We start from the raw sequence: 22,024 nt of genomic DNA, 5'->3' as shown, positions 1-22,024 counted from the left end.
TCTCATCCTCTCATCAATAGTTGAAATCTATCCTGGCTCAGAGGGAAGTTTATTCATTCATTCATATTATTCATACTGGCAATTTAAGGACATTCTGGCTGTATTTCTGCATTAAAAAGTTTTTTTTAATGATTATTGGTTACAGTAGTACCTCGAGATACGAGCTGTTGGACATGCGACTTATTTGAGATATACACCGTTGCTCTGTCCATATTTTTGTTCAACATACAAGCAAAATCCAACAGACAGGACACCACTGGTAGCTGGTGGATGGATACAAAGTCTGCATTCAGGGGGTTTGGGTCTTTTTTATAGACTGGAATAGATTAAAATGATATAGTTCTTTAAAATGGGGAAATGTTTGACGTACAAGGCCAGACAGAACAGATTAAACTCATATCTCAAGGTATTGCTGTATTCATGTATTCGATCATCAGTACTGTCCCTAATGTAAACTGCGGCGCCTGCTTGTTGTTGGATTCCACTTTAACCCAGGATCTGAGCCACTCAGCTTACAGGTGCCTCCTGTTCAAAGCTCCCACTGTTCCGTATTCAAAATCAACACTTCCCTGTTCACAAGTCAAGTCATGTCAAGTTGTGATTTCACTGTTTACTGTCAAAGGGCTTGTAACCCAACACACAGCAACAGAGACAGAGTGCTGTTAAGCAGTCAGGATGAGGGTTATGGTTGTTTACGACCTCCCTATGGAACCTGTAAAGGACATAGAGAAATGAGAGCCAGGTGAGTTTTGGGTGAAGATGACATCCTGGAAGGAGTGCTGTGAATGTGTTTGACTCACTTGTGAATTGAAACATACAGTATAACAGTACTCAAATGTCACAGGACCATATTGTGCAACATCTGTGTCGCCTCCCTGGCTCTGCAGTTATTCCAATACCACAGTCCATCAGAATATACAGAAAACACGTTGTCTCTTCCTTCAAGGCCTAAAAGGATGGATGAATATTCAGAGTTGGCAAAATCAGCTAAATCATGAGGCTCACTTTACAAAGCTGTACATCAAGTGTGAAAATGTAGACACGAGAGACGTTCTTCAGCGTTTTACTAACAAAGTAGTCCACCTATGAGCAGTGGAGTGGAGTTTAAGGCAGGCTAGTAGGTCCAGTGACAGGAGGAAAGTGATCCAAGCAAACAGAGATAGATCCAGATTACTGGCCATCGGTGGGTGCACAACAAAAACTCCTGGAGAGGACTTTAAAAGATAAATATGAGAGAGCAGAAGGAGATATAACATGAACAGGAGCAGCAGACAGGAGGACAGACCTAATGACAGATGATGATCGTCATGTGACAGCATAGGTCTGTTCACACTTGCAGGACAAATGTGCCTCAGATCTGCTTTCTGGCTTATTAGAGAGTTTTCATGGTGGTGTGATGGTGGTAAACCGTTCATGCTAGAGTCTGATAACAGCCACGATCTAAATGTAATGTGAACAGATATGCAAAACAAATGCAGTCTGAAAGAAAAAAAGATCTGAAAGGTAGCCATAGCAAAACAGATGGCGCTAACGCCACGAAACAACCTTAAACCAAAGCCATAACAAACACAAGGTGACAAGCTGCGATAGAAAGTCAGAGGACCAGCAGACTGACACCCAGCCGTCGTCACTAGCTGCATCGTTCTCCATCTGAGTCCCCGATGGGAAATATCCATAGCTGTTCTCATTTGTTCTGAGGACAGTTTATTCATTTTGTTCTGCCTTGTTATACGTTTTCATGATAGACTTGTTGGTTAGCTGTTACAAATATCCATTTCCTGAGACGTAGACGAGGATTTCACCTGGAATGGCTTTAGAGATGAAGATGGGACAGTACTCTTCCTTTGTGTTAATATTCATTAAAGCAATACGAGATCAAAAATAAATAAAAAGAAAACAGGATCAATCCACAGTGGTAAAATCATGTTAGCCATAAGATGGACGGACACACCTCACTGCAGGAAATCATTGATGGTAACACCTCTCCTCTGTTCCTGTGCAGGCCATCTATAAGATGGTGTCCTCCGTGATGAAGATGCCTGAAGACGAGTCGACACCTGAGAAGAGGACGGAAAAGATCTTCAGGCAGATGGACACCAACAGAGACGGTAGATGCTCCTCAGCTGCTGTTGTTGTTAACACTGGTGGTTTCTGATGGGGGGGGGGTGTTTTCATGGCAGATTTGTGATGAAGAGTCAGTGACCCCTTTCTCAGTTCCAGTCCTCTATTTTAAATGTCACCGAGATAATTCAGATTATCTGATAATGTTAGCGTTTGGTTGTTGATTTGACTGAAATACAGTATAACTAACCATGTAGGTGAATTTTAGATGTACTGTCAGCCTGTTGTCTTTGTGCAAAGTCCCAGAGTCCCCCATCCTGCTGGTTTACTGACCACAGACGTTGGCAACAGAGACAGATTTGGAGGAATTATTGAGTGCAGTGGGTAGAAGGCGAAGGAGACGGAGCACAGTAGAACTATGTTGGAAGCAGGGGCGTGGGGTCAAGGGAGGCACGGCCTCACCTGCCATCAGGAAATAAAACAAATGGAAAATGGAAGAAATAAATTTAATGGCTATATTCATCCAGTGATGTGTATTAATAAGTTATTTTCCGTTTAACGTCACCCAATTTCGATTAATTTTCCTCAAAACCACCGAACAGTGAGACCATAATGCTATTTCTCTACATGTCACTATAAATGTTCAAACATATTTGCTCTATGAACTAAATTTCCATAGTTTAGCTCATGTATATAATGTACTGTGTTTTTTGTCAACAACTGTATGTGTTTAACGTCTTTCTTCAATCAGTCAATCACGTTTTATTTATGTAGCGCTTAATCACAGCAACAGACATTTCAAAGACAGAGAAACCCAACTGAACCGTCCAGAGCATCAGAGACAGTGGCGGGGAAAAACTCCCTCATTGAGGAAGAAACTCCGGACAGGACCCAGATTCTTTTGGGCGGCCATCTGTCTTGACCGGTTGGGTGGAAAAGAAATCAAAGGAAGATAAGAACAGGGTCAGAGAGAGAGAGACAGAGAGAGAGTGGCAGATAGGCCAGATAGAGACAGTGTCCATATGGTTAAGGTTATGTTTCTTGAGTTGAGCGATCCTAAAACGGCTGGGAAGAGGCACTAAGTGAGGCACGCAGTTCTCCTGCCTCATGATAGGGGGCGCTGGTGATCCCAGAAATTCTTCTCGGGACTCCTCGGCCGCAGAATAAATGACAGCAAACTACAATCTATAGTCAGAGAGTCAAGTGCAGCCATTCGTTTGTTTTTTCTGCTCGCCTTGCCTTACTATAAAAATGGAGGATTACATATGTCGACTAGAAATTTTTTCGATGCTTTTGTTCAGACGGACTTCATTTATAAGTGAACGTAACGTATAAACAAACATGTAGGAAACAACATCACAATGTTTTCTGTGTCAGCTTGTACGTGTAAATAATTCTGCTATGAGGCTTTAAACATAACCCCCTCACTGTTGGTAATTAAATGGTGAATAAACTAAACTGTAGGTTCATATGTTTGTAAATCTGATTATGATGAAGTCAGTGGCCCCCCCAGCCACGAACCTCACCACACAGCACTGGTTGGACGTGTGAAGAAGAGAAGACAAGTGACAGCAGAAGAAATTAACAGCAGGTTAAAATAAGTGACTATGAAAAGAGATTACTGAGCCTGTGTGTTACAGGGAGACAGGAGGAAGACAATCTGTGTCAACACTGCCATCTGGTGGTGGCTGGTGGAGCATCATATCCGACTTACCTGGGTTACTTTCCTCCAAGTGTCCCTGTTCATAAACTTTTCCCTTTTTGACACAACAGGCTTAGGTTAGGGCACAGACCTCATACAGCGTGTTACAGAAACAAATATGATTGGTCAAGGCAGACGACCATCCTCCAGAGTCTGGGTCCTGCTCGGAGTTTCTTCCTCAATGAGAGTTTCCCCCGCCGCTGCCTTTAAAAGCACTTTGAAATGTCTGTTGATGTGATTAAGCATTAAATAAATAAAAGTTTATTGATCATTTGGTGGGGCGGCCCGGTGGTGCAGTGGGTAGTGCTGTTGTCTCACAACAAGAAGGTTCCAGGTTCGAGTCCCACTCTTTGCGGAGTTTGCATGTTCTCCCCATGTCTGCATGGGTTCTCTGAATAGAATAGAGGGACACTTGTTTAGAACATTGATGCAGCATCTTTATTCTGCTAAACTTAAAGAGTGCAACCTGCTGCATCTTGGATTTATGAAGTTCCTCGTTGGATAAACCAGAGGATCGTCTTGTCCCTGAGTGTCTGTGCTTTAGGTTGAAATCAGTCTTGATATTGTGAAAGCATAAAATCATTGACTGAAGTCATGTGAGGAGAACAAAGGACAGATACCTGTCTAAGGCCGGCAGTGAAAGCAAAACGTTATCTGAAAATTTCTCTACTCTATCTCTGTACTTTTTTCGTACTGCACTTCCCTCATCTGTATTTCAGCTGTTAGCATTTCGTGTCACCCTAAAAATGTGTGAAGACCCACTTAAAGAAAAACCTCATTCTTTCCATCTCCCATCCACTATCCAACATTAATTATCTTTGTCTGAAGCACTGTATAAATGTTTGCTTCCAGTTCCTGGTAATTGTTTCTGGAGCTGTTCTCCATCACATCAGCATGAGTCTGCTCCCGTTCCTACTTCAGATTAACTTCCTACGGGATTAAATTAGCTGCTGCAGGTCTGTGGTGCAGGAGGCCTTCCTTCCTCCCCACAGTGTTTCTGTGACTCATCCATTAACAAATGAACATGTAAATTCAAATGAGTCTATTTTTAATGTTATTTATTCATTCCACTCACCTTCCTGCACAAACACTGATGGGCTGAAAAGCATCCTCAGATGTTCACCTTGTCTCTTCTGTCTATTCTTTTAGGTAAACTCTCTCTGGAAGAATTCATCAAAGGAGCGAAGAGCGACCCCTCCATCGTCCGCCTGTTGCAGTGTGACCCCAGCAGCGCTGGACAGTTCTAAGCCTGAGGCATCTAAACTGTAAGGGCCGCACTCAGCTCTCCACCCTCCAGCTCATGCCAAGTCCTCCAGGTTCAGAGGGGTTACAAAGAGTTGTTCTAGTGTCAGAAACAGGCGTTAGGAGGAGGCCTGAGCTACAGCAGCTTCTGGAACAGGAGTCTCACATCGATGCATGTGCACACTGTGTGTGGGGGGGGGTTGTCCACAAGGTCACCGCTTCAGTGACCACATGTAATCTGTGGACATTAGAGACTGGAGGGGGTGGCTGGCTGCTGTGGGGTGGTTCCTGCAGGCTGACGAAGGTTTGTGTTTACAGAGCCCCGTTCCTTTGCGATCTCCTGGAAACACGAGTTGAAGATGAAACGCGTTCCTGCTGTCTGCACCGATGTTCTCGGCTCCTTTGTAATGACATGTCAAGAGAGTTCCATAAAGTCTGGACTGGAAGTCGCTCCTTTTTTCTTTTCTTTTTTACACTCTTTGAATCCTGCGGTTTAAACGATGATGTTGCCGATCAGTAGATGTAGAACGGCCTCCTGGGGGTGCTCTGACAGGAAGTAGTGAAGAGTGAGAAAGAAAGAGGCTATCATAGTTTGTGTCTGAACACACGTTTTACGCATCACACGCACCCCTTATGACAGTGACGATCAGAGCTCAGGTCAACGGGTCAGTCATATATTTTGTGTGTGGAGCTAACAGCAGCTAATCTGGGTTATCAGAGATTATTAGAGCCTGCGTCTGTTCTCGTTTCCACTGCATCATAAGTACAGGGCAGGAAACGCTGTTATGTCGTGATGAAGACCACTACAGCGTTGCATTGTGCAGCACCAACCTGACTGTCCACCTTCATCTCTTTGCAGTGGGCCTTTGGGTGACTGTAAATGCCCTTAACCCCTCCAGAGGAGCGGAGCAATGATGAAGAATGACAAGCTGACAACAATGAAGAGGACAGGCCTTTAATATGCACTGAGGACCACTAGGATGGGTGCAGGAGACACATTCTCCAGTGTACCCCCCTCAGTTGTTGGTGTAAACCCTCCAAACTAAAACTGTACCTGAAGACCGCCCCACCTCTCCTCCTCTTCCTCCTCCTCTTCCTCCTTCTCCTCACGATGTCAGAGCCCAGAGTGACGTTGATCAGGATCCCTCTGTTCTCCTTTAGCATGTAAAGAAGGTCAGCAGCAGATTGTGTGTGTGTGTGTGTGTGTGTGTGTGTACATACACACACACACACAAACTGTAGACTGGAGTGTGTATCAGTGTCTTTCCGATCCCTGCCTTTTTGGGAGTCCGTCGCTCTAACATGTCAAACAGAGCGTGTGCGTGGAGATGGGGGGGCGTGGCCTGTTGACTGACAGGACATCCTGTAGGCGTGGCTCCTCCATCTGCAGACGGCGCTTCACCCTGGACTGCTCTCACTTTCCTCTTTTCGACTGTCGCCGCGTGGAGATGTGTTTGTGTACTCGTGCAGCTTGATAAGACTTTCTTTCATATTTTGTGATGGGACAAACGTCTTCTCTGATGCCCCCGTGTATGTGCCCCCTGATCCGTGGTTTGATGTGGTGAAGTGTCCCTGATGTAATGAAGGATGAAACCCTTAATTTGTTCCACTGGTTGTTTAATGTGGGTGAGACCCGACGGGCAGCGCGTCATGCGCTGCGGCCCGAGGGCCGTTCACATGGAGTCCCACTCCGAGTCCAGTGGAGATGTATTCAAGCTGTACAAAACAAGTTGTTGTGAAATAATAACAAAAAGTACCTTGGTGTATTTACGCCGTTGCGGGATGTGAAGCATGCCAACTCTGGACTCTGACAGAGACTTGTTCACACTCACCTTTAGATGTGTTGTAATGCTGCATGTTGAGTCAGTGGTTGAACAGCAGCCTGTGGGGTGTCTGAACTAACTAGTACACGTGCATGTGACTTACATGCATGTGTGTGTTTACTGATATCAGCGGCTACCCAGCCGGTGGCCCGTCAACTCGCCTCGCCTCGCCTCGCCTCGCCGTGTTAGTATTGTCTGCCAGGAGTCAGTGTTATGGACAGCGTGTGGACGGCTGAAGCTGACATGAATCATCTGATGGAGGGAAGCCAGGAGCAGCTTCAGGAGAACACTCTGTAGTCAGGTCTGTGAAGGCACTCCGCTTTACCTGAGACGTGTGTGTGTGTGTGTGTGTGTGTGTGTGTGTGTGTGTGTGTGTGTGTGTGTGTGTGTGTGTTCAGTCGACTTAACCAGAGAAGATAGATAGATAGATAGATAGATAGATAGATAGATAGATAGATAGATAGATAGATAGATAGATAGATACACATAACAGTGACTGACACAGACGAAAAGACGTTGCATAATTAACATAATTAACACAATGACATCATTAACATAATGACGTCATTAACATAATGACATCATTAACATAATGACATCATTACAACAACAGGACAACAGAAGAACCCAACACAAAAAAAGAAGCTTAGGAACCTGAGAGAAGCATTAGATGTAGAAGATGGGCTCGGAACACGTGGATGAACCCAGCTGTAAAGTGACACTAAGGAGTGTCCCACAGTGTGTCCCAGACCCCCCCTTGGGATTATTAAAGTATATAAATAAGACGAACACAAGCAGTTTTGCTACGGAGGTCAGGAGAGGTGACACTGAGATGGTTCGGCGTCGGATGCAGGAAAGAACCCTTTTGTGAAGGGAATCAAAGCTGTGGGTGTCTGGAGTGGTGACACCCCACCCCTCTGCTGCATGCCCCCCCCCCCATTTCCTGCCACACCTTCATCTCTCCTGTAACATCAGCCACTGGTTACAGTCACAAACTGTGAGTTGATAAAGCCTTTCCAGGGAGGAGGTCTGACACCTTCAGATCATCAATTCAATAAGTCAAGTGTGTGTGTGTGTGTGTGTGTGTGTGTGTGTGTGTGTGTGTGTGTGTGTGTGTGTGTGTGTGTGTGTCAGTGGTCCACACTTTCTCCCATCACCTGACTCAGCTCACACTCAGCGTCTCCTGAGTCCAAAACAACAGCAGGTTCTCCACAGTGGAAAAAGAAAAGCGAGTGGGAAGAAATGAGTGGTCCCCATCTGGCCCCCAACCCCTGACTGTCACTGAGCCCTCCCCAGGATGGAGCCAGCTTATTGCTTTGTTTGCCCATCAGTAAAGCTTTGAATGTTTTACTAAATGACTGCTGTTCATTTTTCTACGACAAAAAAAACAAAAATGGAGAAGAACCCCAGGAACCACAGCTGCTGCAGTTTGAGCGCCACTCGTGTTGCTGCGTGGTGTTGTTCTGTTTGCTCTTTGGGTTTAAAGGTCAGTCAGTTGTAACAATTCTGGTAAAACACAAAATAGCATATTGTGGTCAAGTGCCAAAAAAAAACAAAAGTATTGTAAAAATGTATACTTTACAACAATTACTGTTGAACAAAATGTTTGTAATGTTTGCATTTTGTAGGTTTTGTATAGATCCTGTCAGGAGTGACTGCAGTTATGGAACAGGACTCCGTTGAAGAGGCAAGAAATAAATTTACAGTTTATTGTGAGCAAGCATGGATGTACTGTGTGGCTAATTGTTACACATTGGTAGATATAACCAATAATCACCTGCTGGTCATGATCAATAGCAGAGAAGATGAACATGTATAAAGATGCCTCTCACCTGATAATCGTGTTGAAACTCTAAAGCGCTGCGTCATCAATTTGATTTTGAACTCTAAAGGTTTGCCATAGGCTTCTAACACAACTAGTTTGTGTCACGTGTTCCACTCTTTTTTTCAAAATAAGACGTGAAATGCACGAATCATATTTGCGCCACATGACAAAATGCTCCAATCACGGTACATGTTTGCATCACGTGACAAAATGCACAAATCGCCACACGTTCGAATCACGTGAATACATGCGTCGCACGTGGCGACTACATCTGATGAGAAGCCGCTTGACCCGTTTATCTTAGATCAAATGTAAACCGTCATATCTCTGCTTCTCCGGAGACACGATCAGTCGGTCCATCGGCTCCAGATGAAAACTGAGACAGTTTCACGTCTTTCCTGTCGCGTAAACATGCCGACAGCAATCCACGTGATGTTTTTTTACAAATGGTTTAAACCGTCATGCTGACTGACCACAGGGCTGTAAGTGGAAACAGGAGACACCCGTGTCTGTTTATTAAAGAACATTTATTGATATTTGAAGACCATCATGATGCATGAAGGAGAGGGGGTGTCACCAGGAGTCAGGTGTGGCCAGCAGGAGCCTTAGACGGGCAGCCTGAATGGATGGGGGGGGCTCGACTGAGGCCATAAATACTAATGAGTGCCGTCTCTGCAGAGAAAGGCCAAGCAGTAAACACACACACAGGAAGCCAAACAGTTTAACAGCATCCTGGAGACTTGTTCCATGATGGAGCCCTCATGTAATTACAGATCCTCAGACACCAGCATGTGGCCCCCAGTTATTACACTGGCAATGACTGGAGACATTTAGAATGCAGGGAAATGACCAATCAAAAATGACTTAAAATCATGACTTTACAACCATTAAAGACACATCTAGACGTACATTATATACAGTACACAAAATAAAAGCATTCATTCAGACAGGTGAGTGTCAGAAAATGTCTTGTTTAAAGGGGGAGGCTTTTAAACATCCAATCAGGTCATTAACCCCGATCCACCACCATAGCACTAACAGGAAGGGCGTTGGTTGGGTCACACCGCGTCGTCCACTTCCTGTCAGTCCACAGCGAGCCGTCCTGATGCCTGGCGGTCCACACCTCTTCTGACGGTCCGTTCAGAGTTCTTACCACACAGCAGGTGAGGCGTTCGACGTCAGGCTGGCTAATGACCCTTAAACCCATGCGCCCCACATTTTGGTGCTGGCATCCATAACTCCAAACGACACAGCATGTGAGCATGACGCGGCTAAAGGTCGAGCGTCAGATCTCTGACAGGGTGACGCGCAACGAGTCCGCTGAGCTCTCCATCGCCAGGATGAAGGTGTCCTCGTTGGAGTAGTGCTGGATGATGCTGTCGTCCATGTTCACCAGGACCCTACAGGAGACACACATCCGGTGTCGGGGGGGATTAAATGTGTAGCCGCCCTCGCTAAACACACGGGAGCTGGAGTCATAACACAAAAACTACTCAATGGAAACCCAGCAAGGAGAATGGTCTGCAGAGTGATGTCTGCTAGGTTATTTTGGACTGATGAGGAGAAAAGTGCTTCTTTACTCCAGGGGAGTAGAGACAGGGGGGAGGACAGCCATGACGGACGGATTAGAGACAGTGGTGCTGAACAGAAGACAGGAAGCTGAGCTGGAGGTGGAGGAAATGAAGATGCTGAGGTTCTCTAGGAGCGACCAGGTTGGATCGGATCAGAAATGAGTTCCTCAGAGGAACAGTGGAGGTGAGATGTTCTGGAGACAAAGTCAGAGCAGACTGCGATGGTTTGGACACGTCCAGAGGAGAGAGGGTGAGGGTGTTGGTGAAAGGGTGATGAGGGTGGAGCTACCAGGAAAGAGGAGAAGAAGACCAAAGAGAAGGTGGATGATGAAGTGAGGAAGACGTGAGGACAGGTGGTGTTAGAGAGGAGGAAGCAGAAGACAGGCTGACACAGACCGTGGAGACCCCCACCAGGACACGACCAAAGGAAACGACATCTGGAGTGTGGATGTGATAAAAACCACTTCACACATCAACTTGTGCAAAAAAACAAAAAAAAACATTTTATATTTTTCACATTGATCTCCTGACTCACCCTTTTTTGCTCTTCTGGTACACCTTCGCCATCTTGTTGACAGGAACTGCGTACTTCTCAGAGATCTGTGAGTGCAGAGAGACAACAGAAGGTCTTCAACACGCTGAAGACCAGCCTCATCATCATCAGAACCAATCCACCCGACCGACGTGTGCACACCAGCTGACACCACTCGTTAACACTCACTGCCTCCATCAGCGCTCCGAGGGTCGGGGTGTGCAGCATCAGCGCGTCGAACACTTCGTCACACTCCTTCCTCACGTACAGCAGGACTGACGGTCAATGGGAGGAAAGGGATCAGAGGTCAGCTCCAGGTCAGACGGTGGGAGGTGGCAATGACACAAACAGGTTCACACACCTTTCCTCTCCAGTCCCACTCTGGACTTCTTGGGCTTCGGAGGACACGCGTCGTCCTCAGCAGCACGCGACACCCTTTTCACAAACACACTCCTGACACACAAACACACACATCTTCATGCGGGGGGGGACTAGTGGATCACTCCTGAGCCTGCAGGTATGGCTGCTTCTAGCCAGCACTTCCTGTATGAAAAGAGCTCCCTGCAACTCTAACGCCCTCTACAGGTGAACCTACGTGTCGCTGACAGAAACTCACATTTTACACTTTATTGTTCCTTTAATTCAAACGTCATCAATGGACCGCTGCTCGTCTATCTTCTGAAAACTCTTGTTAAAGGGACAGTAAAGTTAACTTTAAGTGACATAGATGATATTCATCATTATGAAAAATAGAAGAAAACCCCATTGATGGGCTAGCGCGTTAGCATCGGTAGAGATGAACTTTTCCATCCACACAGTCAACCCAACCGGGACATTATCACTAGTTGATATTCAGGTTCAGGTGACGACACCTGGGATGAGTCTCTAGATGTCCAAACCCTCTTCTCCGCAGACATCGGGTGGTAATTAAATGGAATAATTACCCCCCAGGTGGCTTCACTGGGAACCCGTCTTCAGTTTCTGATAACGACGACATTATTTTTGGCTACATCCAGATAAATAATTACAAAAATGCCGTCTCTTTACCTTGTCGCTGTCTTTATCTGCATTGATATGGATTCACCCTGATGTCTACGGCTGCGTCACTTCCGCTGTCGTGGCGCGCTCCATAACTTACCATCAATTTCATTTCTCCAAGTCCCCGTTGCAAATTTAAAAAATAAATATTTTTTTTTACTGATGTACTTCAACTACAGACCGGTTCATTTTAACTTTACCGTCCCTTTAACGACTTAATTCCTGCTCCACAGATTCAGTACCTGGACAATACCCCCATTATTGGCCTCAGAATGGAACAAATGTCCTGGTTATTACATTTTCTGGTTTCTGAAATGTGGCTCATAAATTTTCAGGTGTAGATTTACTATGGATTTAATATCTGGATTATAATATCAAAGACTTTGACAGTGGGAACTCTTTTCTCGGCTGTTTATCACATTGATGATGATGATAACAACATCCTGGAAGAACCTGTAATGCTAACATTTTCCCATCCTAGCCTTGAGCTACTTTTTCAAGTGATCTGAAGTTCAATAACCTCTGAAAGAAACGCTGCCGTCTAATAGAAGTGTTTAGAATCTCAATCTACATCCTCTGGTGAAGTTTTACGGGACACTCACCCGTCTCGGCTGACCTCCTCAATGTTGAAGGCAAACACCTGCACATGTAAAAACACAAGCATGAGGCCTTCTGGACGGACGGGACGATTCTGAGCGTGAGTTCCACAGGACGCCTCACCTGCCCCGCTCTCTGCAGGTTCCCAAAGTGGACATCAGGAATGAACAGGACAGGCTGGGAGTCCAGGTCCAGGATGGCTTTGAGCAGCGTGTTGTCAGCATTCTTCACAGGAGAAGACCTCCCCACGCTAACATTCTTCCCTGGTAGAGAGAGAACATGAACTTTGTGCCTCAGAAATAGATATCAGTTCATTCATGGGCACCAGCGTTTTCACCTTTCATCCTCTTCCGGAGCTGCTTCTTCTCCTCGTCACGAAGCTTCCTCTCAGCGCCCTGCGGAACACAGAAGCGCTTGGACTGACAAGAAGCAAAGCTAAAAGTAGAGCAAAGAATAACGGTGTTCCCTTGAAGCCCGGATGCTCCACCTGGTGCTGACCAGACGCCAGCAGGCCTTCCTCACCTTGTCACAGAAGACCTTAATCTGGGCGTAGGCCCTGTGGATGGGCTTGCTGCTGCAGCTGTTGTAGCTGTAGGTATCGATCTGGATGATCAGAGGCATCCCCTTCACACCCTTCTGGGAGGAGAAGTCTGTGCTGAGACAGTTCACCGAAATGAACACCTGGGGGGCACACAGGAGAGCGAGGACATCCAAAGCTGGACTTTAAACAGTCATGGATAATGATGACCTGAGTAACTGAGGACAGCGTCCCGTCTGGACTGTCCGCTGAAAGCAGCCGTGTTGTGTCGACCTGAAGTAGACACTCGTCAACGAACAGAAACCTTGATCATTTGATCGGACATTTACCGAAGAGTAGCAGATGCTCACTTTCCTATTTAAATGGTTGATCAGTGTTGTATACCGTCATCGGGGATCAGCCATGTTTGTTGGCAACCCTGACTCAAGCCCCGCCCCCTCCAGGGTGTGGGTTTGGCGCTGATCTCACAGCGCTTTGTGGGCGAACCACGGTGCACGACGAGTCTGAAGGAGCTTCATCTGAACTTTAACCCTCTTAAACGTTAAAAGAAGGAAGAGGAGAAATCAGACTCCAATCATGTCCGGACAGGTTCTGGTGACTAACTGGGTCTGAAGGCCTCCGTTTACCTCCAGGAACAAATGGTAACTAGAAGGTTACTGATACTAATGGACAGAAAATCTGAGTTCAGTTAAAGCTCAGTTCGGTTTAGAGGATTAGATGTGAGGAAGATGCTGTCATGACCATCAGCAACTGATCACCAACTCTGTTTCAACACTTGTACATGCTGGACAAGTGGTATGGGATGACTCAGGAGGTAAAGGGAGTGGAGATCAGTCCTCTATCTGCCCCTCCACATTCACAAAACGATGCAGCAGAGCTGAGAAGGTTGATAAAGAGTTCTAGAGCCTTTAAACATGTCATCAAATAAAACGATCATGTTTGTTCAGCCTTAGAGTAGAAGCATTTTAAACCACATCAACAAAAGTTTCAACAGTAAACACATTCCCAGTATTAATGATGACGAATGCCAAAACATCTCTAACATCAAACCCGTGATGAATTTTCCAGTTAAGCAGGACCGATAGCCTCGGGTCTGACGAGTAACGGTAGAGATTCCTCACCGCAGCAGAAACAGCAGAGTTTCCCAGTTTGCATCAACAGTACCGTGTCTGAACATGTCAGAGGAGCAATGGCTGCTGGGAGGGCGTGGAGCGCCACTGGCCTCCACCACACCTTCACTAGCTGCAACACATTCTCCAGGAGCGCTGGCTGCACTGCTGCTGCTGCAGGTTTGCATGACTCCAGTTCTCCCGTGTCTGCGTGGGATGTCTTCAGGTCCTCCGTCTCCTCTCACCTCCAGAAACATGCACTCCAGCTGGATCGGTCCATAACAAAGAGTCTATAGGTGTGTGTGTGTGTGTGTGTGTGTGTGTGTGCGTGTGTGTGTGTGGTTGTTTGTCTTTCATGTGGCTCCTGATGCGCTGGCAAACTGTTCAGAGTGTCCCCTGCCTCTTGCCTATAAGTCCACTGGGATAGGGTCCAGCAACCCCCGTGACCCGTGACAGCGGAAGAAGCAATTTGTAAAATTAATCAACTTATCAATCAACTTATCTTTATACAGCGCTTCATCACGTCTGAAGACATTTCGAAGCGCTTTACAGACAGAGAGCTAACGATGCCCTCCAGAGCAGCATCAGCGATGGTGGGGGGGGGAACTCCCTCATTGAGGAAGAAACTCCGGACAGGACCCAGACTCTGGAGCCTGGGTCTGAAAATGAATGAATGAATATTTTATCAGCTATGAATCTGACCCATCAAGCTGTTCATCACCACAATTCTCAACATCTGATCAGAATCATGAAGTCTTACCAGGTTACTGGTAGAAACTAGTTAGTTGTCTTGTTACAGGTAAATGCAGTGGCCTCGCTGGGCACAACTGTACCTCAAATAAAACTGAGGTAAAATCTAAATCAAAGTGAAACCACACAAAATCCATTGTGCCTTTCCAACAAATGTTCATGCAGTGTTCCCATGATGAAGGGCTCCTCTTGAAGCCGCGGGGGGAACCTGCCCCACCTCTTGATTACTGTCTCTCAGGATACCTCTTTCACACCAGGTCTGACGCTCAGCAAACCTGTTCTACCAGAAAGGTCTGATGTGGAATAACATGAACAACATGACACTTCCATGTGGGACCACCAGAACCCTGTGGTCCCAAAGCTGAGGTCTGCTGGTGGTTCCCAAACCTTCCTACAGCAGACTGCTGGTCAGAACCTTCAGTTTTCAGGTGAACTGCTAGCATCAATGCTAGCATTAGCATCTGTAGTTTTAGTATTTCCTGTAAAGAAGCTCTCAAATCAGCAGCTTCATCAACACATGATGCAGTTATTGATCCGCTCAATGGATTAATAAGCATTAATAATAGCTTTTCTCCACATTTTGTCTTTCTGTCCCTCCCGTCTCCTGCGTCCTCGTCTCTGTCTATGCAGGCTGGCCCTCACCCACTTGAGTTCTGCTCCAGGTTTCTGTCTGTTAAAGGGGATTTATTTGCCTCCATCACTACAGTTCTTGCTCATGTGGGACGAGTTGGGTTCGATAACAGAAAGTCTCTCCCTGTGCTACCTGGAAAGGGCCTTAGATAACTATTTGTTGTGATCTGGTGCTACACAGATAAAAATTAATTGAATTCATATATTTACTAAGAACCATTCAGTTAAAATATAATGTATTGTCATCATTACCTTACATGTACTGTTTCTTATTACATGTAAAGTACATTTCAGAACTGAAAAGCATTTTGCTACCTACAGTGTTCTCATTTGCGTGCGTCCTTGCGTCTTTGACGCACATGTTTTTGACAGGGACACACGATCATTAGACAACGTATTTAAAGCCCTGGGACAACAGCTTTAAATACTCACAATAAAAAAACCAATGCTACCTTTTCCCACAGTCTGACATGCAACATATACCATGGGGAAAACACACTTCCAACAAAAATATTCACCATCTATACATTTGTGGCAGCAGTGACTCAGTGGTTGAGCAAGGTCGTCCAATGTTTCAAGACTGGCGGTTCCATTCCCACCCCCGCCCCAAAAACAACCAGAGTGTGAGCTGACAGTGGGAGGTGTCAGCTCACCTCCGGAGCATTGCCGAGGTGCCTTTGAGCAAGATGCTGTCAACTTACAAGCCTGGGCTTTCGTTAGCTGATCGCCACTACGCCATAGGTAAAGTAAATTCCAGGGTGGCTTCAAGGTTTTTAGCCTGTGTAGCCACAGTGGCGTTCTTATTACTAGGAAAAAAGGCTCAAACTTACAACTAGGGCTAATTATATTAATTAATCACGCTGCAAATTAACGCACTATAAAACAAAAACGCAGTGATTTGTACCTTTTGTAAAAGAGAATCTTCATATCACCGAAGCAGCTCCCGCCTAACGTATCATTTAAATGTAAAACATGTCTCGGGTCGTGACCTCCTCTCCTCCAACGGAAAAGAAAAGGATTCTATTTTTACAAGCTAAACCCGCAGACTGGTGTACGACAAGGAGAGGACGATCGATTGAAAGAACATGAGAATAGAGTGTTTTATAGTAGATTTTGTGTTAAAATTTTAATTAAACAACAAAAGGTGAATGCTGAGAGGGGGGAGGAGGGGTGACAGACCGATCAGAGGGTCAATGAAAGATATCATCAATCCTTGTTTGTAGTCTTAGACTTAGGCAGGAATAACCAGCGATGAATGTAAATGTGTATTCACCTCACTTGCTATTTTTCATGGCTTTTTAAATTGAATACCCCACTCCCCCCCTCACACACACACCAAATCATACTATCGGATATTGAGAAAAAAGGTGTGGCAGATTTGTTTTTTATGCTGTTGTCTCATGTTCATATGAAAATGTGTTTTGAAAACCTGAAAACCCAACTTTTAAAACTAGGTTCAACGTGAAACATGATGATGTCCCTGATACTCTCATTGGAGAGTAACAACTTTCTATTCTTGTGCAAACTGTGATGACATGACCCAACTTTGCACAAAACTTAAAAATTTCAGCTTAGAAGGTACAGATATTCAGTGCGATGTTGGTTTTAAAAAATAACACTGCCAACTAGTGGCCTGGAGTATGTACTACAGTGCTTTCAATCATTTTTGAGGATGACGGCGCATAAGGACCGCTCTCATGATGCAGACATCTGTGGTCAGAGCAAACCCCTTTGTGTTTTCAGGAAACCTGCCTTCATATTCATGGAGACGTGGTGCGTGTGCACGGCGACAACTGTATCCTTTGTTTGACTGACCAGTAAAACTTTTAGTGTTTGGTTTTTTTTACCTTTGCTTCTTCACTGACATCCCACGTGAAAGAGACGGCGTTGTAGGCGATTTCCTCCACGTTCCCAATCGTGCTGAAGCTCTCCTTGTAGTCGGCTGCAGACAACGTGAAGATCAAATGAAATGGTTTCAGTCGGTGTTGAAAAAACTAAAAAACTCGTTCCACAGTAACAGCTCCGGTGAGCGACATAGTGCTCCACGCAACAGGGGGGGCTTATTCATCTGTATCTGCTCCAACTAAATTGAAATGCCTGTTTGTTTCCCACTGAACTCTGGGTGTTCTAAAACAGGATTCTCTATGGCCTCTTTCAGGAGCCACAAACTTTTGTTCCTGTCTCCTCATTGGCTAAGGGGCCAGTAAGGTTGGTTCCCACCAGAAACAGATTTGTAATATGTGAGTAGAAAAACTCAACCCTGCTTCACTGATTCCTGATTGTTACGAGGACAGAAGGCTGGAACGGACTGCTTTCACTTCAATCATGCAGTGTAATGTATTGTTTATCATACTGCAAATTAATTGTAGAATCTTTTGATCTGTGAAGTTAACGAACAGCTTCAACTGAAGTGGAATAAAAAATATTATTTTCAAACACATACGGTCTGCTAGAAGTGCAACAGCTTTAAGGAGCGACCAAAAATAAGCTTTATTTCATTTTTGCAAGATATGTGTCCTGAGGAGCTGAGATTCATGCTGGAGCGTTCCACTTGTTGGAATGGAATATTAGTAATAAATTAGTATTTAATGTTGTTCCACTTTCTGATATGTTTGATGCTTGAAACTAGGATTACCAGATTTTTACAGCTGTTTGAGCAACACACAAGAGGAACGACATAACTGTATTTTTGAAGCCTAATACATGGCAGATAAATTCACGTTTGTGGTCGAAACAATTATTTCTCATATCTAGTTTGTTTTTGCATTACCTGTGCTCCCCCTCCCTACATTAGTTTATAGATTTCACCATTGTACTGGCATGAACTTGCCAAAGACGATCCAGCGTCTCGCATCTCTTCTTCATTCCTCTGATTATTTAACCACAGGCTGGGGCCTGTTTCTCACTGATCACACAGGATATGGCCTCATTCCAGGCCCCCACCTATTTCTGTTCTTAACGTCTATGCAAATGCAGGCCCATCGCCTGGCTTTTCAGAGTGCTTCTGTGGGAATGAAGGATTGACAGTTTGTCTACGTGCACTGAGTTCCACCTCAGGATATGTGACTTGACTTTCCTGGAGGCTGCTGCGTGTTCACCAGCTGCTCTCTCTTTTTACAACATGCTTCAGAGGTTCTAAGGTGTCAAACTCGTGTATCAGGGCCTGATCCCATCTGCTGTGGTGAGATCCTCCATCATTTGGGGGGGGGCAGATAACAATGAACATCATACCAATGTCCAGGACTCTCTGTTTAGCTGTGTGCTGTCGGGAATGCCAGTATTTCCAATTCTTCAGCTGCTCATCTCTGGTTTTGTCTTCCCCAAACACAATCATAATGACACTCTGAGAAGAACACAAAGATGTGATGACATACTCCAACATCATCAGGTCAAAAAAAAAGAGGACAAACTCATCAAAAACAATCAGAAGGTTGCGTCTCCTACCCTCACCTGTACAATACTGTCCTGCTGCAGCTCAGCCCCTCCCTTGGTGTATGGCTCCCCCCTGGATGGGCTCCCATCAGGCCTGTGTGACGGCGTCCGGCCACTCACTCGTGCTTTGCCTGTGGGCTGGAGTAAGGACGACGAGCGATCGGTCCTCGACAGGGTCAAAGTGTAGAACTGCCCCCGGTTCAGGTAAGCCATGGGTCCTTCACCCATCCGTGGTCTCAGAGAGGTACTGGCCTCCAGGCAGTACCGGAAGCCGTCACTGGAAACATACCAGAACATGAGGGGCTCAGCGGAAGAAGGGTTTGATTCATATATTCACATTTTACTCTGACAATTATTTTTTAAAGTTTTTAAAAGAACTTTGTTTCCCCAGCGGTCAAAGAAAATTCTTCTGATTCTTTCATCTGTCATGAACCCCTAAAACTCAATGTTACACATGAACAATCATACGTGACAAATCTTTTGAAATTTTGCTTGAAAAAAAATTATTTGTCCTTTACCATAATAGTCACGACTCTTTTCATCACCTAATTAATGAACAGACGAATCGCGACACCTCCTATAGTCACAATAATAAATATGTGTGTGCAGAAAAACAGCTGGCTGCTCTTGATTCGTAGAATCTGTCGTGTGCCTGTGCTCTGCTGGGAATTCTTACGTACGCTGGTGAGCTGCAGTGGAACGCATCGACCCCTGAGCCGGAGCCGTGGTGGTGGTTCTGCCACAGAGAGGACAATTAATGGCAGGTTTCAGAGGAGACACACAGGAAACTGCCACGGAATACCCCCAGCTGACAGATCTTACCTCTCCGTCCACAGAGCCCTCATATGTGCTGTCTGGGGTGCTTCTCTTCTCATTCTTCAAGCACCCATTGAGGGGCAGATCATAGTGGCTCTGCTCATAAGCCATCCTGATTTGCTCTCTGGGTTCTTCTTGGTAGGCTCCTCCAGAACCGGACGGTACCATAGGTGTCAGGTTCTCTGCCTTCACCAGAGCTGTCCCACCCCCACCTTCACCATATCCACCTCTGAGGCCTCCTGTGAGCGACGTAGGTCCATACTTTGAGTCCTGCTGGTCCGAAACTGTGCCGCTTAAAGAGAGGTTGACAGGCATGGATCTGAGAGCCTGAAGATGATGATCCCGCACCTCAAAGGTTCCACAGTTATCAGACCCAATGGCGGGGGGGTCTGTGGCCTTAACACAGCTGGAGACATGTCTCCTCTCTCTAGGAACCTGACGAGGTCAGAGCAGATGCAACTATGAGATCTGGAACACACGTACAGTGTAAACACCACCTGAAGAACCATTGTCGTCTTGCTTGTCCGTTCTGAACCTTGTAGTAGTCGTACAACAACCCCAGCGCTGCTGCGCTGTCCTCGTCTCCGTTGATGCTCATCATGGCTTTGGTAGCAGCAGTAAGTGGGTTCTCCAGGTAGCTCTTCCACGCCTCATCCTCGCTGCTGAATGCTCTGCGAGACGGAAGCCGCACCTCGTTGGGGACCACCACCACCAGCCGTTTACTGAGGGGACAGTCAGACACAGGAGAGACACAATGCACACAAGTCCACCCCAAGTAGGTTCTCACCAAGCGTCAGTCTAATGACTCTCATGTGGGCGTGATCATCTCAGCTCACAGCGGTGAGCCGTGGTCCCACCAGTGACAGGCTGACCAGACAGGACTACAAGCACAACAACAGGCATCGCCTCTGACAAACCATTCTGCTCAACTGTTTCACTGCCACAGAGCGGTGGCCTGAAGTTCGCTCATGTTGTAACATTTAACAAAGATAAACCTACAACATTCAGCTTTAACAGCTAAGTCTGATAATATTCAGTCTTCTGCCACAAAATGACCAACAGTGTGTGAAATTCAACCAATCATCAAACAGACCATTTGTTGTAAACACATGAAGCTGACTTGCTATTATTTTTTTAAACATGTCTGTTTAAGGAAATCAGGCATGTGGATAAGATCTCGGCTTTGGAGGATCCCTATTAGGTCATTTAATAGCAAGAATTACAAAAGCCCCACTGCAAACACTACTGTATTTAGGTGCACCTTGTTTTCATAAAATAAATACTATATCATAAATACTATTTCTAGCCAGGTGTGTGTACAACTGACTGCAGGTATTACTCGGAACATGAATATTTCCCTTACCTGTCCAGGTCCATGCTGCCTCCAGGACTCTGGGAATGCTTCTAAGATGTTTGAGGAACTGGACTTTCTAGTTGGTGCAGGTAGGTTAGTGTGGGAGAGAACCCAAGAGGCTGGCTCTGTTCGACATCTGAATTTCACAGCCAATGAAAAGGCGCCCACCCCCCGAGCACATCCGAATCCGCGTGGAGGCAGAGCTGCACCCCCCAACGGTCACTCCGCTCCTGGCGTCGAGCAGCTCTCCTTCTGTTTGGCCAACTTGATAAATGAACACATGGAGTCTGCAGCCGCCGACAAGACGGGATAAACGAGGAAACGAGGCAAGCATGCTGATTGGTTAGAACATGAGGCGTGGGCGGGTCCGTCGGCTTCCCATTGGTCAATGAGGAGGACTGCGTGTCCTGTCGGGAAGACGGACAAATAACGACCACTGAGAGGTTTGAGCTCAACCCCAGAGAAAATATTGGTAGTTTATTATCATTTTACTTTTCTGAAAAATAATTCTACCCCCTCTGTGTTAATGGTTGCGACTGTGTCCATTTTTAACACTTTTTAGGAAATTAATTATTCTTTTTGCTGCAGCGGGTCAGCTGGAGCCTATCCCAGCTGGCATAGGGCATGAGGCGGGGGACACTCCGGGCACGATGCCAGTGCACCGCTGTGTGTGTATCTTCTCCTTCTTCTTTTCCATTCAGCTTTTCCCTTCAGGGGTCTCCACAGCCAATCAGTGTCCTCCATCTAACCCTGTCTTCTCATCCTCTTCTCTCACACCAACTACCTTCATGTCCTCTTTCACTACATCCATAAACCTCCTCTTTGGTCTTCCTCTAGGCCTCCTGCCTGGCAGTTCAGAACTCAGCATCCTTCTACCAATATATTCACTATCTCTCCTCTGGACATGTCCAAACCATCTCAGTCTGGCCTCTCTGACTTTATCTCCAGAACCTCTAACATGTGCTGTCCCTCTGATGTACTCATTCCTGATCCTATCCTTCCTG

General features: G+C 45.8%; 2 protein-coding genes across 4 annotated transcripts in view; one reads left to right on the top strand and one right to left on the bottom strand.

Annotated features, from left to right (window-relative positions):
• The window catches only part of LOC137600976 (neurocalcin-delta A), an 83,406-nt gene extending 74,857 nt beyond the window's left edge, over positions 1-8,549 (top strand). For both annotated transcript variants that reach the window (XM_068322914.1, XM_068322915.1), the window contains 3 exons: positions 2,003-2,108; positions 4,913-5,028; positions 5,865-8,549. In XM_068322914.1, the coding sequence (XP_068179015.1) occupies positions 2,003-2,108; positions 4,913-5,010 (204 nt within the window). In that variant the 3' untranslated portion in view covers positions 5,011-5,028; positions 5,865-8,549. The remainder of the gene's footprint in view (positions 1-2,002; positions 2,109-4,912; positions 5,029-5,864) is intronic.
• A 124-nt stretch (positions 8,550-8,673) lies between these two features.
• Positions 8,674-21,388, bottom strand: LOC137600975 (grainyhead-like protein 2 homolog). Of its 2 annotated transcripts, none has more exons than XM_068322912.1 (15): positions 21,030-21,388; positions 20,202-20,388; positions 19,673-20,101; positions 19,531-19,586; positions 18,869-19,127; positions 18,650-18,761; positions 17,266-17,360; positions 12,914-13,072; positions 12,729-12,786; positions 12,515-12,654; positions 12,397-12,434; positions 11,118-11,209; positions 10,946-11,031; positions 10,760-10,824; positions 8,674-10,661 (listed from the first exon to the last, which is right to left on the bottom strand). In XM_068322912.1, the coding sequence occupies exons 1-15, from the start codon at positions 21,041-21,043 to the stop codon at positions 10,352-10,354; spliced, it is 2,100 nt and encodes a 699-aa protein (XP_068179013.1). In that variant the 5' UTR covers positions 21,044-21,388; the 3' UTR covers positions 8,674-10,351. The 2 variants fall into 2 exon arrangements, with proteins under 2 accessions (XP_068179013.1, XP_068179014.1); XM_068322913.1 differs by having other exon boundaries at positions 8,674-10,053; positions 21,030-21,384.
• Positions 21,389-22,024: the final 636 nt, after the last annotated feature.

The sequence above is a fragment of the Antennarius striatus genome, chromosome 9 (genome assembly GCF_040054535.1).
Source record: "Antennarius striatus isolate MH-2024 chromosome 9, ASM4005453v1, whole genome shotgun sequence".
NCBI lineage: Eukaryota > Metazoa > Chordata > Actinopteri > Lophiiformes > Antennariidae > Antennarius > Antennarius striatus.
The sequence above is the reverse complement of the archived record's forward strand: the minus strand, read 5'-3'. Positions and strand labels throughout refer to the sequence as shown.